Source organism: Rhodotorula toruloides, assembly GCF_000320785.1.
Source record: "Rhodotorula toruloides NP11 unplaced genomic scaffold Scaffold2, whole genome shotgun sequence".
Taxonomy (NCBI): Eukaryota; Fungi; Basidiomycota; class Microbotryomycetes; order Sporidiobolales; family Sporidiobolaceae; genus Rhodotorula; species Rhodotorula toruloides.
Genome location: NW_015622962.1, coordinates 1,273,032 through 1,289,596, shown reverse-complemented (window position 1 = coordinate 1,289,596; position 16,565 = coordinate 1,273,032). Strand labels below are relative to the sequence as shown.

The 16,565-nt window shown below is 61.8% G+C and overlaps 5 protein-coding genes across 5 annotated transcripts; 2 read left to right on the top strand and 3 right to left on the bottom strand.

The window, feature by feature from the left end:
- Positions 1 to 213: 213 nt before the first annotated feature.
- RHTO_03200 (mitochondrial import inner membrane translocase subunit TIM54) lies at positions 214 to 1,904 on the top strand (the record flags this gene model as incomplete). Its single annotated transcript, XM_016416871.1, has 2 exons — positions 214 to 453; positions 513 to 1,904. 2 exons carry the CDS (start codon positions 214 to 216, stop codon positions 1,902 to 1,904), a joined length of 1,632 nt encoding a protein of 543 aa, XP_016276590.1.
- Positions 1,905 to 2,029: 125 nt separating this feature from the next.
- RHTO_03199 (MFS amine transporter) lies at positions 2,030 to 4,100 on the bottom strand (the record flags this gene model as incomplete). Its single annotated transcript, XM_016416870.1, has 11 exons — positions 2,030 to 2,253; positions 2,316 to 2,447; positions 2,503 to 2,626; positions 2,684 to 2,704; positions 2,769 to 3,250; positions 3,304 to 3,404; positions 3,466 to 3,501; positions 3,561 to 3,621; positions 3,682 to 3,740; positions 3,803 to 3,959; positions 4,019 to 4,100. The coding sequence occupies 11 exons, from the start codon at positions 4,098 to 4,100 to the stop codon at positions 2,030 to 2,032; spliced, it is 1,479 nt and encodes a 492-aa protein (XP_016276589.1).
- Positions 4,101 to 4,407: 307 nt separating this feature from the next.
- RHTO_03198 (MFS transporter) lies at positions 4,408 to 6,426 on the bottom strand (the record flags this gene model as incomplete). Its single annotated transcript, XM_016416869.1, has 10 exons — positions 4,408 to 4,583; positions 4,641 to 4,772; positions 4,873 to 4,996; positions 5,050 to 5,070; positions 5,125 to 5,701; positions 5,789 to 5,824; positions 5,889 to 5,949; positions 6,003 to 6,061; positions 6,124 to 6,280; positions 6,342 to 6,426. The coding sequence occupies 10 exons, from the start codon at positions 6,424 to 6,426 to the stop codon at positions 4,408 to 4,410; spliced, it is 1,428 nt and encodes a 475-aa protein (XP_016276588.1).
- A 437-nt stretch (positions 6,427 to 6,863) lies between these two features.
- On the bottom strand, positions 6,864 to 8,848 carry RHTO_03197 (Zn(2)-C6 fungal-type transcription factor; the record flags this gene model as incomplete). Its single annotated transcript, XM_016416868.1, has 4 exons — positions 6,864 to 7,244; positions 7,309 to 8,075; positions 8,133 to 8,714; positions 8,785 to 8,848. 4 exons carry the CDS (start codon positions 8,846 to 8,848, stop codon positions 6,864 to 6,866), a joined length of 1,794 nt encoding a protein of 597 aa, XP_016276587.1.
- A 1,034-nt stretch (positions 8,849 to 9,882) lies between these two features.
- On the top strand, positions 9,883 to 16,300 carry RHTO_03196 (DNA/RNA helicase, DEAD/DEAH box type; the record flags this gene model as incomplete). Its single annotated transcript, XM_016416867.1, has 27 exons — positions 9,883 to 10,126; positions 10,201 to 10,770; positions 10,832 to 11,017; positions 11,076 to 11,143; positions 11,200 to 11,256; positions 11,313 to 11,384; positions 11,442 to 11,671; positions 11,727 to 11,875; positions 11,930 to 12,011; positions 12,066 to 12,167; positions 12,222 to 12,484; positions 12,547 to 12,593; positions 12,652 to 12,769; positions 12,823 to 12,958; positions 13,139 to 13,335; positions 13,421 to 13,683; positions 13,853 to 13,973; positions 14,033 to 14,090; positions 14,147 to 14,223; positions 14,293 to 14,380; positions 14,449 to 14,676; positions 14,736 to 14,851; positions 14,906 to 14,968; positions 15,024 to 15,073; positions 15,130 to 15,184; positions 15,245 to 15,392; positions 15,454 to 16,300. The coding sequence occupies 27 exons, from the start codon at positions 9,883 to 9,885 to the stop codon at positions 16,298 to 16,300; spliced, it is 4,635 nt and encodes a 1,544-aa protein (XP_016276586.1).
- Between the last annotated feature and the right edge of the window lie 265 nt (positions 16,301 to 16,565).

Here is a 16,565-nt window from a genome sequence, read left to right as displayed (position 1 = left end):
CCCCCCCCCCCCCCCCCCGCCGCAACAACCGGCGGCGGCTCCCACGCCCGTCCCAGGTCCATCGACCCGCAAACTCCCGCCAAAGCCAGTCAAGCCCACCAACCCGTGCGTGCAGGTGTTCGTGCAGGATGGTGGTGAGCAGAAGCTTACAACAGGACCCACAGCTTCGTCTACCTCGGCATCCCCCAGTTCGTGTTCGACTGGCGACCCTCCATGCCTGGCCCGAAGATGAGCGTTTTCCTCGCCGTCTCGTCGGCCTTGACGGGTCTGTACGTCTACGACCGACGCGAGTGCAAGCGGATACAGCAGGAGTACATCGACAAGGTCAAGTGGATGAGCGAGCAGCCTCTCGAGGCGGACCAGCGGGCGAGGAAGGTCAAGGTCTACGGTGCGCGCGTGCCGGACGACGGAGAGCTCGAGCGTGGTGCAAAGTGGTTCAAGCGGTACATGAAGGTGAGTGTGGCAGTTCTGAGGCGAGAGAACGTCGCCGTGCTGACCTCTCAACCTCCCAGCCCATCCTCGTCGCATCCGGCACCGACTACGCTCTCAAGGTCGGCACGAACCCAGGCGGTCTCGGCCGTACCCTCGCGCACGAGATCCGCGCGCGACGGATCACGGAAGCGGCGCAAGAGCCGGTCAACAGCGCGATCCTCTTCACCAACTCTCCGGAGGCAAACGTCAACGCTGTTCTCGCGGACCGGGATCTCGAGGAGATGAAGCAGGAGGAGAAGAACGGAGCGATTGTGCTTCTTGGACGGGGAGCGCTCAAGGAGTATCTGTGGGCATTGAAGAAGGGGTACGGGGAGGAGATTGACCTTCGCCAGGAGGCCAAGCTGGAGGGGCTCGGTTTGGGTGCGAACGAGCGAAGAAAGGATGGCAGGTGGGAGCGCGAGGAGGAGTTGATGCTGCGCGAGCTTGAGAAGGAGGACGATGCGAAGCCGGACGGCGGACCTTTCGACGAGAAGGCTGCGCCGTCTGGCCTCGAGTCTGTCGGCGACGAGCCTGCCTCTTCCCCTCTGCCCTTCCAACCCGTCTCTTTCCTCACCTACTCGCCTTACCGCCAACTCCCGACATCTCCCGCACCCACCTCTTCCTCTCCCGCCGAGCCCGAACCGCCTCTCGTCCTCCCTCCTACCGACGTCCCCCCTCAACCGCCTCTTCTCCTCGTCCCCTTCTCCTACCCCTTCGGCATCCGCACCTGGGCATCCAAGATTGCCCACTTCTGGAACCACCGCACCGACGTCCGCCTCGGCGGCGAGATGTCTCTCGCCCTCATCCTCTCGCAAACCCGCCCCTTCGACCCGCCCAAGAACCGCGATTCCGAGTCCGGATCTCTCCAGGGTCTGCTCGACGAGGACTTTGTCGCTCGCATCAGGCGCGGCGAGCTGCACGAGTCGAAGATGGCGGAGGGCGTCCCGACCGGCTCGAAGGACCTAGACTTCCTGTTCGAGACGGACGAGGAGCCTCGACACTTCAAGAAGGCGTACCAGACGCTGCCGAAAACCCACGAGTACCTCCGCCGGACGTACTACAACGACGAGCTGCCTCCCCGACTCAAAACCGCTCGCGAGTTGGCGCGCGGCGAGCGCGAGCCGACCAAGGCCGAGATCAACTACCCACCGAAGATCGAGAGCGAGTTGCGCAAGGAGCGGCTCGATAAGGAGTTGCGGTGGAGGCGCGAGCTGGAGGGTTGGGCGATGCAGCGCAGTGGGAGTGGCGTCGCGTGGAAGGATGGATGGGAGAAGGAGGGGCTCTTCAGCGTTATCGAGCGGCCGGGAGAAGTCGCTCTGCACGAGCTGGAAGAGCAGAAGCGGGTGTGGGAGGAGACGAAGAAGGCGAAGGACGAGGAACGGGAGAGGCGGTGGGCGGAGGACCTCAAGGTTGCGGCAAACGACGACGAGTAGGCGTCTTCTTGTACTATCGCAGCATATCCTCGCACTAGCAATGCCCGCAACTCTCTACTGTCTCGTTGGAGGATACATCGTCCTCAATACAACAACAAGAGCGAGAGTGATGCAGGATCTTCCGTCTAGTCGTCCGCCTTCTTCTCCTGAACCGCACGTAAGGGGATCTCCTCGACGCCTACGAGCTCCTTCTCCTTCGTCTCTCGCCGCTTCTCGCCCAGTCGACCGCCAGTGAAGAGGAGGACGAAGGGTGTGCAGAGTGCGACGAGCCCGGCGCCGATGACGACGATGGCGACGAAGCCGTCGCGAGTCGAGAGACCCGACATGAGCTCGCCGCCGATTATAGGTCCTGCAAGATTAGCGTCAGCGAGGTGAAGTTTATCGTGCGACAACCGTTCGATCGCGACTTACCGACGAACGAACCGAGTGAAAATGCAAGGTTGAATGCAGCGAAAACTTGAGCGGAAGTCGCGCCAGGCGTGGCGGTTGCTGCAACGTTCAAGTCGTGGGTTGTCGGCGTAGAAACGGCAGAGAGCCCGACGCCTGCGCACGAAGGTCGTGTCAGCCTGTCAAGCGGACGATGGAACGCTTGACGCACCGATCAGGGCCAGGAAGAAGATGAAGAGAGGAAGGGGACCGCGGATGATCAGCAGAGGGAAGGCGGCGGTGACGATGGCCATTCCGACGGTAGCAGGCCATTTGCTGCCATAGAGATCCGTGAGCTGCGGATGCAGAGTCAGCTTGCAATTCAGCAGGCTGTGGAGGTAAGAGCGGCTCACCCAGCCGGCTAGCGGAGCAATCTGCGCAATCCGAGGACCCGTCAGTTCCGCAATCGCGCCGATGCTTGCAGTGCGAGAAACGCACAATAAACGAGGGAATGACGACTGCAAGGAAGATGAGGCCGGCGCCTTGCTCGTCGAGGCCATAGTGCTCCTTGACATAGAGGACCATTCCCGCCTCGAGGAGGCCAAAGTCGGCGCCGTACAGGAAGGCCATACTGAGCGCGACCGCTGCGCGTGGGTTGTGTACGAGGCGCCACATCGTCTCCCACAGGTTTGCGCCGTCGTGCTCGGATTTCGGAAGGACTGGCGTCGCGACTTCGGTGGCTTCGCTCGAAGTCACCGTCGACGAATGCGCGAGTGGGACGACGACTTCCTCTATCGATGGGCTGTTCGGGGGCGGATAGTCGGGTGCGGAGAAGCCTCGGATGGTGACACCTCGCTTGATCCACATCAGGGCCGTCTTCTTCTCGATAATCAAGAGGCGGAGGACGATGTCGACGACTAGGAGAACCAGAAGGAAGATGAAGGGTGCACGCCAGCCGAGATGGCGGTAGAGTGCGCCGCCTGCGAGGTCGTATGTGACGATTATGTTTCGCAGCGGAAAGCTCGACACGCACCGATGGGAGGACCTATCGCTTCACCGACGCTCAACCCGCTCATGACGATGCCAAGGGACTTGCCGACGTGCTGCTCTGGCACTGAGTCGATGACGAGGGCTCTGCAGGACAGGCGGGGCATCAGCAGGCGGAAGAGGCAGGGAATCCAGAGACTCGACGCACAGGCCGAAGGTCCAGAGAATGGTGCCGCTCAGACCTCTGGCATCACACAGAGCGTCAGTCTCAGAGGACGAAGAGTGTGCGGAAGTCGCACGTACTGCCACAGTCGGGCAACAAGCATCGGAGCGAACCCCTTGCACTCCATAAAGAGGACAATGGCTGCCGGAGCGATCGAAGGGTCAGCGAGTTGTTCTCTGATACAGCCGGGACTTGACGTACAGCCAGCCATGGACACCGCACCGCCCAGCAGCGGGATCTGTCGATTTGAAGTCTTCGATCTGGAGGTGGAGTGGACAAGTCAGCCCGGCTCGCCTCGCGGCAAAATGCGACCGCTACTTACGCGATATACACCGCAATCGGAGTAGCCACAATCAAGCCTGCGCCGAAGCAAGCGATGATCCAGCCGACTTTGCTCCCGACATTGCGGTACCCAAGTCGCTCCAGGCGGAACGGGATGATCGGCGCGGCGATGGAGTAGGCGGCAGTGTCGACAAGTACTGTTTGAGCGGTGTCAGCGAACTGCAAAGGGAGATGAATAGGAGGGAACTGTTCGAACCTGCGAGGAAGACGGCGAGGAGAATGAGGGTCGTCGAAGCTCGTGCCCGCAGGAAGAGCGGTGGGCGCGCATTCTCGACCATCGTGAATCCTTCAGCAGTACACGCCGGGTCAGCAGAGATGTCGAGCAAGCGGCAGTTGGTCGACTGATGAGGAGGTGGTGAGGCGGGAATTCCGGTGCGAGGAGTGGCTTCGCAGGCGGTGTGAGCAGAGTGAGAGGGTTGTAGAGCAATCGTTGAGGTGTCAGGACATGTCAAGCGAGCGTCAGAGCGAGAGGATGAGGCGAAGGCGCAAAGGTCAAATTCGGGACTTCGTCAAATCGCCGGGAATAGGCGTGCGAGAAGTGAAGGGGGTGGATTACAATCAAGGTGTATTCGAGCATACTGCAGTCTACGTAGCAGTCTCAACTCGCTCACGACGGAGGACGCCGCATCGCAACCGCCCGCCGGTGTAGACGAGGACGAGCGGCGCGGCGAGGGCCACCAAGGCGGTTCCTATCGACGTGACAGTGACGAAGCCGTTCCTCGTCGACATCGAGTGCATGATCTGGCCGCCGCAGATAGGTCCTGCAGGACATAAAGGGTCGGTGAGTGCGGAAGGGGGGCAGGAGGAGGTGAGCACACCGATGAACGAGCCAACCGAGAAAGCAAGGTTGAACAGCGCAAAGACCTGCGCAGGCTCTGCGCCAGGTGTCGCTGCCGCAGCAACGTTGAGATCGTGCGTTGTCGGGGTCACGACGCATGAAAGCCCGACGCCTGCGCAGAGCAAAGATCAGCCAAACTTAACGACAAGGAAGAGGCGACAGCTAATGCGAGAGGCGGTGATGCAAGCGCATATGCGAAGGAAGGCACGCACCGACGAGGACAAGGAAGAAGACGAAGAGCGGCAGCGGTCCTTCGATCAGGAGGAGCGGGTATGTTGCGACGAATGTTGTCACGCCGAGCGTCGCTGGCCATTTGCTGCCGTAGCGATCCGTAAGCTGTGAAGTTGGTCAGCCAAGTGTGAGCGGCGGCGTCGCGAAGGAGCGCTCACCCATCCAGCCAGCGGCGACACCTGCGAGCGAAGCGGGTCAGTCGAAGCGCCTCCGTGATGCAGCGAATCGCTCACAATGAAGGACGGCACGACGACGGCGATGAAGATAAGCCCGGCGCCCTGCTCGTCGAGGCCGTACTGGTCCTTGACGTAGAGGACCATTCCGGTGTCCAGCAAACCGAAGACGACTCCGTAGAGCATGGCGATGCCAATTGCGACGGAGGCGCGAGGATCTTGCACAAGGCGCCAGGTCGTTCGCCACAGGTTAGAGCCGGTCGAGGCGGAAGCTGAACTGTCGGCGAGTTGGCCTTTCTCGGCGGCGCCTTCAGGGTTGGTCGCCGCCGGAGAGACATCCTTCGTTCCTTGTACCTCGTCATGCGCAGGCGGGTAGGTGGGCGCTGAGAAGCCCGGGATTACGACACCCTTCTCGATCCACCGAAGCGCCGTCTTCTTCTCGATGATGGCGAGGCGGAGGACAAGGTCGAAGCCGAGGAGGATGAGGAGGAAGACGGTCGGCGCGCGGAAGCCTAGGTGGCGGTACAGGACGCCTCCGATGGGTGGACCCATCGCCTCGCCGGCTGAGAAACCCGCCATGACCGTCCCGAGCGAGGCGCCTACGCGGTGCTCCGGGACCGAGTCGATGACGAGCGCCCTGTGTGCAGGAGAAGTCAGCATCGTGTGCGACAGGCACATCCTCGGGACCGTAGCTGCGGCAAGTAGTGGGAGGACGAGTGCGTACAAGCCGAACGTCCAGAGGATGGTGCCGCTCATTCCCCTGGGGAGGTGACGAGGAGGTCAGCGGGACGGCTCAACTGCAAGCGTCAGAGTCGCGAACGCACTGCCACAATCGCGCGATGAGCATGGCGATGAAGCTGCTACTCTCCATGAAGAGGATCAAGGCTGTCGAGGACGGATCAGTCGCTGTCGGTCTACGCGGCATTGCGAGTGCGCACCTCCAGCCATAGATAGCAAGCCAGCGAGCAGGAGAAGCTGTCGATTTGAGACTTTCGAGCTGCAGGATGTGCGAGAGGAGGTCAGTCTTGCGGAGCCAGAACGTCCAGACGGCCCACGCACCCGACATAGACGGCGATGGGCGTTGCGGCGATCAATCCTGCGCCGAAACAGGCGATGATCCACCCAACCTTGTCACCGACAGACTCGTAGCCCAGCTGCTCGAGGCGAAAGGGGATAATCGGGGCTGCGATGGAGAAGGCGGCCGTGTCGACGAGGACTGCGCCACTCGTGAAGCGTCAGCAACTTTCAGAAGTCGTCTGTAGGCTGCTCGAACTTACCACCAATGAAGACCGCGAGAAGGATGAGTGTCGTCGACGAGCGCCATTTCAAGAGGACGGGCGGGCGGTCGCTGAAGCTCAGCATGGTTCGTAGAGCGTTTGTGTGGCTGCGTGGATGCTTGGGAGCAAGTCAAGCATCGTCGCGAGCTTTGGACGGTGAGCAAGGAGAGCCGCAGCGAAGGAGCCGACCACGCCGAGGGAAGCTTGTTCATGGCCGGGGTCCCACGGTCGCAAGCCAAGGGCGGCAGATTGCTCTTGCAGCAGTGGCAAGGAGCGGCAAGGAGCGCGAGCGGGCGCAACGTGGGTGAACGAGGAGGAGGAGGAGGAGGGGAGGGGAGGAGGCGGCCTGAGGGACGGAGGGTGTCCGCTAACCTTGCGGCGGAACAAAGCACTCTGCGAAGCTGTTGGCCGACGTGACCGAGGCAGGATGCTCAACGCCGTTGTAGGAAAGAAGGAAAGGAAGAGGACGAGTAACGACACACGATATTGATTGACAACACTCTCGACTTCCTGCTGGAACAGCTACACAAAGTACATGATGAAACCCTCCTGCGCGAGGTACTGCCGCCAGTCGGGCGTCTCGCGGCCCGTCTTGTCCATGACCTCCCAAAGCCGTTCCGCCGCTCGAGTGTTCTCCTCCGACGCCTTGTCGCACCAGAAGACCTTCAGACCTTCGCGACAGGCTTCTCGGTCGTCGGGCTTAACTGCGACGGTGGCAGCGACGAACCAGGGGAACTGCCGAATCCAATGAGGCGTGTCGGCGTCCATGTTTGACGGTGACTGCGGCGCCTTCTGCTGGGAGCCGAGCTGGACAATCTGGTCGAGCGACTGCCGGACGTTCGGCGACAGGCAACCGATGTTGCGGATGGTCGAGAAGAAGTAGATGAGCGTCGCATGTCGCCACTGTGAGAGCGGGCGAGTCAGCACGAAGATTTGTAAACTGAGCGTCCGGCAGTCCTGGACGCACCATCTCGAGAGTAGCGGTGTGAGCGACCATGGTCATGGAGTCGGGGAATGAGCGCGGGTCGACTCGAGGCAGCCGCCATTCGCGGATGGTGGACTCGATCGCAGCAGCTATCGCCTCTGCGCGTTCAGGCGTCATATGCGAGCGAGTCTGGACGAGCCGAACGCATGCGGCGAGGCAGGATACGAGCGGTCCTGGTAGTCCGAACCAGGTGCTGAAGCTCGCTGGTCCACTCTCGACTGGTCGGTCGGCGCCTGTCGCGCCCCCGAAGCCTGGTAAGCCAACGTAGTCGAATACCATCGTTCGTGCGGGCTGGGTGACGCAACGGAGAATATCGAGGTAGGCGAAGAGGCGGAGGGCTGCCTTGTCATGGTCGACAAGCGTATCGAGGTCGAGTGGAGGATTGACGCCGCGAGCTTGCATGACGAACAAGTCGCCGATGGCGAGGACGGCATTGCCGGCCTGCGGAGAGACAGCGAGCATCTGATGCGCCCACAGGTCGATGACAGCGGCGATCTGACCTTCGAGAGGCGCAGAGTCGCTCAGATGCTGTACAGCCTGCTGGAAGTACTGGTCGCTCCGCGCAAGGAGCTGCTTCCGCTTGTCGGCGTCTGTATTCGGCGTCTCGAAGGCGAGGTACAGCATGACCGTCGCAGCCGCAGCCGCTTGACCGAGCTTTGTCGACTGAGCGAGCTGCGTCCACCGCATCGTCGCCCGTTTCCGGTCGTCTGGCGGCATCGACATGAGGAACGCCGAGTTGAGCATGTTGTCTGTGAGTGTGAATGTCAGCGTTGCGAAGGCTGTGATAGGCTCAACGCTGGACTCACAGATGTCCGTCATGTCTGCGCTCAGTCCTTCCGGCAAGTTCGGATCCAGGTTCAGCGAGGCCTCCTGGGCAAGCAGACGGTCGACCGGACTTTGGGTCGTCGCTGGCGACGAGACGTTTTCCGGCAGGGAGGAGAGGAACGACCAGTCGAACGGAGCTGTCGCAGCGCTGGGCGGGGGCAGTCCGAGGATAGCTGACGGGTCCGAGTCGTGGAAGCCAATGACCTGCTGCCACGGCTGCATGGCGACTGCATCCATTGGTGCACTGACGCTGGCTTGGTCGCCCAACACGGCTGCGTCGGAGAGAAGGTCGAGCTGCCCGATGGCTGCGTCCGTCGTGCCGTTCATGAGGTAGGCAGGAGTTGCGGTGGAAGTGGATGGCATGGGTATTCCTGGCGAGTGCGACGTCGAAGGAACTTGCGCCGCAAGATTGGGTCGACTGGGAGAGGGGTAGGGAGACGCAGACACAGTCCTTGCGCGATGAGGGTTCCCTCCGGGCTTGCGGACGGGCGTTTCACGTTCGCACTTGACACCCTTGCCCAGACAGCGGCTGCAGCGTCCTTCGCCGTCGAAATCTTCGGGGCCTGCGGGGAAAAATGGCGGTCAGTCGAGTCGAACTGATGAAGATGGGGAAACGGTGAAAGCGGGACACACACTTCTTCTTGACGGCGCGGCACGTGTAGCAGCCGTTGTAAGACCGTACGCTGCGGTCTGGCATTACCAGCGGCCCACACGGGCGAGGTGCTGTCGTTGGCGCAGGACGAGCCGCTCCCTCCTCTTATCCGGGAACTCCGCCTTCTCCCTCGAACAAGGACCACGCTGACTCGCGCTGCACTGCTGCTGCAACCGCGTCGGCTGTCACGAAGCCCCGGCAGTGCTCTTCGACTCGCCGCTGCCGTCCCGCACTCGCCTGCTGGACCTTCACTTCCTCATCGTCGACCTAACACCACGACCAGCGGGCGCCAGTGCAGTCGGCGCACGAAGCGTATGAGCCTGAGATGGATGAATTGTGCACGGCGACAACGGGAGGACGGGGTCAAACGGGAGGGTTGCTTGCTGGTACCGAGGGCGAGCAAGGGACGGGGACTGTCGATGGATGAACGCGTCCAAGGTGTCTATGGGAAGCCGGCAGTTGGTCTGTTCGTATCGCGGCCGGGCGAGGATTAGGAGTGCTGGTGCTGGCGGCTCTCCTCCTGAGTCCGAAGGCCTTGGCGGCTTCGTTCGACCCGCAATTCCGACAAAGGCGCCTTCGGCGGTATTCTTGAAAGCTTCTACTCACTCACTATCATCGCCAGTCTTCCAGCGATGTGGTCCGTTGCTGCTGCACCTCGTTCGCCCGTTCGACGACCGCAGACTCCTCCGACGACCTCCGTTCACTCGCTCATTTGGCTGGCGGGGCGGCCTCATGCGCGGCGAGATATCTGCTGACTGTTGTATGACGCTCTGGGTGTCGTTGACTGCGTTCCACGAGAGCGATATGTCCGATGAGGCCGTAGGACAAGAGAAGCGGTCCTCTTCCTGCCTCATGTACCGTCGTCTTCGCTCAGCAAGCGGCACTCCTCCCTCCCTAGTCTCGTCGAACCTGCTTGTACGAATCTTGAGTGCAGCATAGTCCGTCGCGGTCTTGAGTTGCACCTTCTCCTCGTCTCTGCCTCTCTCCCTCCTTCCTTCACACATCCGTCGTCGCGCGGGTCGCGAACAGCGTAGCCTACTTTAGTCGACTACTCTATATCCAACAAGGCGACTGTCGCTATGCAGAACGCCTCGTCACGCCCTCCTCCTCGCCCCGCCCCAACTCATCGCCCTCCGAACTTGCACCCGACTTCCGCCTTCGCACCGCCTCCCGGAGCCTTCGCGTCGGCTCACAAGTCGTCTTCGAGCATCTACGACAACGACGAGGAGCTGGAGGAGTACCTTGCGACGTTGGGCGAGGCGGACGCGGAGAGCGAGTGGATGGGCGGGACGGGCTTCGAGGGAGAACAGCCGGAGGGGTTCGGTGCGTCCCTTACGAGGTCTTGCAGGCTCGAGGAGATGGTGGCGAAGCTGACCGAACCAGCTCGTCGTCTGCAGCCCATCCTTTCGCCCCCTTTTCGACGTCCTCCTCGCCGACCCCTCGCTTCAACGATAACATCGCTCACAATGCCTCGCTCCGCTTCGCAAATGACTACGAAGGAGGCCACGAGCAGGCTCCGACGACGAACTACTATGCCCAGCCAGTCGCGCCGGCCGCAACGCCGCCTCACGCAGGTCGACCTTCTCAAGCACCCCGCCGTTCGTTCGCTGCCGGGCCTCAGCAAGCTTCCTCAAGCCACAGCGTCATCAAACCCATGCCTATACGTCGTGTCGCCCCGCTCGCGCAGCCAGCCACGAAGTCAACCGCTCCCTCTCGCTTCGCTCCGCCCCCGCGCCTTCAAGGCTTCGACCAACCGACCACGAGCTACGCCAGTATGGGCGGCGGGTACAAGCAGCCGAGGCAGTTTGAGCAAGGCTCCTCGCATGAACTCTTCAGGCAGGAGGACGGCGAGGAGGAGTACTGGGAGGACGAACCGGGATGGGGCGCGAACGGATCGTCGAACCAGCAAGGCGGGCGCGGCGGAACCAGCTGGGAAGATGCTCTGATGGCACACAACGGCCCACAGCGTGAGTCGGCCTCGCCTGATACTCGCCAAATCCCCGTTCGCTGACCTGTGACCGGCTTCAGCACCTGCCGCCCCTCAGTCTGGCAGCTTCGCGTCCACCTCTCGCGACCCCAGCAAGGCGCAGGAGAACTTGCAGTATCTCGAAGACGTCGAAGCCGCCCTCGGTGGCCCGTCGAAGCCGAAAGCTGCCGGCGGAACGGTTCGCGCACAGAAGAAGGGCATCAAGCTGCGCCCCGTCAGCGAACTGCGTGCGTCAGCACCCATTCTTACTCCTGTGATTCCGGCCGCTGACGCCTCGTCGAGCAGCCGACATCTTCCGCTCGCTCTGGCGGTTCGGCGTTTTCAACGCTGTCCAGTCTCTCTCCTTCGACACGGTAGGCATAGCCTCTTCGCCGTGCGCGAGCGCAGCTGACGCTTTCGATCATCGCAGGTCTACCACAGCGACGAGAACGTGGTGATCTCGGCGCCGACTGGTTCGGGAAAGACGGTGCAGCTCGCTTCGCCTCTTTCTCGAGAGTCTGGCTGATCTTCCATCATCTATAGGTGCTCTTCGAGCTTGCTGTCATTCGCCTCTTCACGCAGTCGGACGTCTCGGACGCCAAGGTCCTCTACATGGTCCGCAGCTTCGTCTCCGGCCGTGCCATCTCCTGGGTCTGACGCTCTCCTCCGCAGGCCCCGACTAAGTCGTTGTGCTCCGAGCGCGTCGCGGACTGGAAGAAGAAGTTCGAGCAGACTTTCGGCTGGGTCGTGCAGGAGTTGACGGGCGATACCGATGCTGTTGCCGGCGCCTGGCGCGAGGTCGCGAACGCCAGCATCATCGTCACGACGCCCGAGAAGTGGGACGCCATGACAAGGAAATGGCACGACCACGGCACTACGCTCGGTCAGCTGAGGCTTTTCTGGTACGTCGCCGCGCATACCGCTCTGTCTGCTCGTGCTCACGAATGACGTCTCCAGCATCGACGAGGTCCATTGCGTCGGTACCGATGTGCGCGGCGCCGTTCTCGAAGTCGTCGTTAGCCGCATGAAGACGCTCGGCACCGATACTCGCTTCGTCGCCGTCTCCGCGACTGTGCCGAACATCGACGACATTGCTGACTGGCTTGGTGAGCGACTTTAGCTTGTGCACCGCTCGCAACGCGCTGACATATTCTTCGCAGGTGCCGGCGCGCACGAGGAGGGCCACAAGCCGGCAAAGGCGTTCACATTTGGCGATGACTTCCGGCCCTGCAAGCTTCAGAAGTGAGCATCCCGCTCCAGCTCCTTGCGAGTATTTGCTTACGTCCTCCCCTATAGGATCGTCGTCGGATACCCCAAAGGCGGCAACGACTTTGCGTTTGCGAACGGGCTCAACTTCAAGCTCTTCGACCTCATCAAGCAGTACGCTTCTGGCAAGCCGTGCGTCCGTGCGCCCCTGCTTGAGCTTCAGCCTTCTGACTCATTTGCCCGCAGCGTCCTCGTCTTCTGCAATACGCGCAAAGGATGCACGCAAGCCGCCGAGGCGCTCGCAAAGGCCTACAAGGACTCGCTCTCGTCTTCCACCGGTCGTGCATCTCTCGCTTGGCCGAAACCGTCACGCAACGACTTTAGGACGACCGACAAGAATCTCGCCAGCTTGCTCGAGAACGGCTTGGCGGTCCACCATGCCGGGATGGACGCCAATGACCGTCGACTTGTCGAGCGCGCCTTCATCGAGGGAACTGTCAGCGTCGTCTGTGCGTATCAGCGAAGTTCCTTCCGCTCACTGTGCTGATAGCTAGCGGCTTCATCCCCGCAGGCTCGACATCGACGCTCGCGGTCGGCGTCAATCTGCCCGCAAGGATGGTACGGCCTTTCCTGCCCGCCTCACGACGAGATCTCACACGTCCACTCTCATTCGCAGGTCATCATCAAGGGCACGAAGGCGTTCATCGACGGGCAGCTCAAGGACTACTCGGACCTGGAGATACTGCAGATGATCGGTCGCGCTGGCAGGCCTCAGTTCGACACGCTTGGCGTCGGTGCGTTCGGCTCGCCTTTGCGAGCTCAAGCAAGCTGACCAGCATCTGCTCAGCCTGCATCATGACCGACAAGGCATCCGAGTCGCGATACGCCAATCTTGTCAACGCGCAGGTCAGTCTCGTTTCTGGAGCGGCTCCTAAAGCTTCGGTTGACCTCTTCGGCTTTATGCAGAGTCTCCTTGAGAGCGGGTCAGTCGCGTCCCGAGCTTGACCTGGCCATGAGCGTACTGACGGCGCCTAACCTTCGCAGCCTGCACAAGAGCTTGACGGAGCACGTCAACTCGGAGATCACGCTTGGCAGTGCGTCCAGTGATCCTCTTCCCTGTATCGCCAGCACCGGGCTCATCCCTCCGCGCCCGCAGCGATCAGCGACATCCCGTCGGCCCTCCGCTGGCTCAGGTCGACCTTCCTCTTCGTCCGCATCACGAAGAACCCGGCGTTCTACGCGATCCCCGGTATCAAGTCGACGCCCGAAGCGCGCCTCGAAGAGCTGTGTCTCGAAGCCATCAAGGAGCTCGTCGGCAGCGGTGTTGTCGATGAGGACGGAGACAAGCTGGCTGCGAATCGTCAGTCCTTCGCTATGCCATCCCTCGCGCTCGTTGCTGACCCTCTGGCTATCTCATAGATTTCGGCGATGTATGTCACCACGAGTAAAGTCCTGGATTCAACTCACGTCCCGCCGCCCGCAGATCATGGCCAAGTTCTACATCTCGCACAAAACGTTTCTCGCCATCAAGGAGCTTCCCGTCGGCGCAAACATGCGCACTCTGCTCGAGACGCTCTGCTCCTCGGCCGAACTCGGCTCGTTTCGCTTTAGGCAAGGCGAAAAGAGCGTGCGTCCGTCCGGCTCCTCACTTCGTCGAACGTGGTCTGACGATCCTTGCTCCCTTAAGGTTCTTGCGAAGTACAACAAGGTGCGTTGAGGCGCGACAATCAGCGAGAGGGAAAAGTGTCCGCTGATGTCGTCGTCGACCAGAACTTGCGCTTCCCGACCGAGAAGGTCGCGACGACGGCAGACAGGGTGCGTCACAGTCTCTCCAGCTTACCGAGTACGCCATACTCATCGGCGCTCGCCATTGCTAGGTCATGATCCTCATACAGCTCGTTCTCGAGGGCATCCCTGGCACTGAGCTGCGCAACGAGAATATCAACCCTATGCTGGACGCTCGCGGCATCTTTGCTGCCGCCGTGCGTGTCGCAAAATGTGCGTCCGTTTCATCAGGCGCAGGCGGATGGGACTTGAGCTGAAAATCCCCGCGACAGGCATGGTCGACGTCGCAGTCGAGCGCGAGGACGGCTCCATCAGGACGATGCTGGAACTGTGCGTACCGGCGCCCTATCTTTCGGGTCGCGACTGAGCTCAGACACCTACGACAGGCTCCGCTCTCTCAACGGCAAGTGCTGGGACGCCTCGTCCTTCGTCCTCCGCCAACTCGAAGGAATCGGCGAGAAGAGTGCGTCTATCCCTCCGTCTTCGCCCTCCTCGTGCCTTCGCTAAGATTGAGCTCTCCCTCTCTCGGCAGGCTACAAGGTTCTCGTCTCAAGCGGGATAAAGAGCTTCGAGGACGTCCGCGAGTGCGAGCCAGAGCGTTTGGAGATCCTCCTCAGCAGGTGCGCCGCCCATCTGTCAGACTTCTTCTAGTCCCCTGAAAGCGCATGCTGATGTGCGGGTGTACCAGGAAACCGCCATTCGGCCGCAAGCTCATCGCGCAAGCCAAGTCGATCCCGCAGTTCGAAATCTCCGTCGTCTCACAGCACGAGCAAGTGCTCGAGGGTCAAGGAGTTCAGCTTGAGGCGACGATCGACCTGCGCCTCAAGCAGACCAAGCCTTTGCCCGCGACGAAGAAGGGCCCGATGAAGTTGTGGGCGACCGTCGCATCCTCCACTTCCGACGGAGCATTCGTCGAGTGCGCTCCGACGTGATCGCGCAGTCCATCTCTGTGCTCACACGCTCTCGTGTGCGCAGCTTCCGTCGCACCCGCATCGACCAGCTCTTGGCGCAGCCGAAGCAGTTCGACCTCGCGGTTGTGCTCGTCAAGCCCTCGCAGCGGATCATTATCTCGGTTTCGTGCGAGTTGCTGGGTGAGTGACTCTTCCCCCGCCCTTCAGTGACGTGCTGACGTCGTCCTGCCGCAGCCGGATCCGAGGTGAAGCTCGTCGTCAAGCCCGAGAGCAAGGCTTCCGACTTCCCGATCCCGAGTGAGTGCGTCCCCTGCCGAGGCGCTACAGCATAAACTGATACTCGCGCACCCAGGCCTCGGACCGTCGGAAGATTCGGACGTGGAGGAATCGACGGTGTCGATGGTCGGTCGTCTCGCCTTGCGTCCGCAAACCGCGACTCACCGAACTCGCTCGCACAGCTCCCTACAAGCACGAAGCGCCCGAGCGAGAAAGCAAACCCGCAGGCTATGCCAGGTTCGCTCGACCGTCGACAGTTCCATCCTTCTGCTCACGATGACTTTGCCCCCGCAACAGAGTCGGTGCCACACGCCAAGAAGGCTGCAGGACCGATCAAGCCAGCCGCAACTGCCGCAGCGACGCCGCCTGTGCCTCGTCAACGCCCCGATGGCCGGTACGAATGCAACCACAGCTGTGCGAATAAGACGGCATGCAAGCATCTCTGGTTTGTCAAGTTCTCGCCGCTCAACCTTCCGGCCGCTCACATGCCTAATCCTCCTTCGCAGCTGCCGCGAAGGGCTCGACAAGCCGCCGGTCAAGCGCACCAAGAGCAAGACCCGTCCAGCTGCGGCCAACAAGGGCTCAGTTGGAGATACCACCAGCGCTTCGAAGCAGCCGTCCGCTCTCTCGAACGCGAAGCAACAGCCGCTCCGCCTCCAGCCAGCGCCGTCGTCGCGGATCATCCTCAACAAGACCGCTGGCGGTCATTTCACCACCGCGCAGGACAACGAGGACGACGAAGATATGCTGGACATCGAAGCTCTCCCTCCGCTCGACAAGCGCTCAAAAACGAGGGCTGCGGCCCGCACCGACTCGTATGCGGCTCCTGCCAGCGAGGAGACGGACCAGCTCGACTCGACGCCCTCTCCGCCACGTCGTCCGCCTATCGAATCGACCGAGCCTCGTCCGCTCAAGGTCAAGCGCTCTCTCCTGCCGACCGATCGCACAGCCGAGGAGGCTCGCAAGCGTCGTCGGCTCTCGTTGCGGGAGTTTGCGTCCAGCTCGCCAATCGACCTCTCGAACACGCCCGCAGTCGCGCCGAGGTCTCGTCAGGCGTCGATGGAGAGGACTGCGGAGTCACTGTTCCGCCGCGACTCGCCTGGCTCGTCGAAGGCGACTGCAGCGGTCCGCGGCCGAGACGAACCGGCTTTCGACTTCCCCTTCTCCGACGACGAGCCCGCTTTCGACGATTCCGTTGCCTCCGCCGGCGATAACAACGCTGAACGCGCAGACGTCGAGCCGGGCCCGACGGAGACGACGCTCGAGGAGAGCCACGAGGAAGCGGGCGAGGGAACCGGCGGGGACGAGGACGATTTTGACGCCTGGCTCGCCAAGAGCGTCGTCGTCATGTAACGCTTGTAGAAGGGATGTGTGCTGGAATGGACGCTTTGCATGGATTCGCGAAACGCAGCACGAGGACTTCCATTGGCCTTCTCAGCTTCCCTCTCGCTCTGCCTCGTCGCGCGACTAGCTTTCCGAGGAGTTCAGGCGAGAGGTTGCTGAGCTCGAGGGGCATCTGAGCGGATCAGGCCGTCGAAGTGAGCGAGATGGCGGAGGTCGAGGGAGCGAGCGGGCGAGGAAGAGGCACTCGCCCGTGCAAGACCGTTCTGGGAGTGAG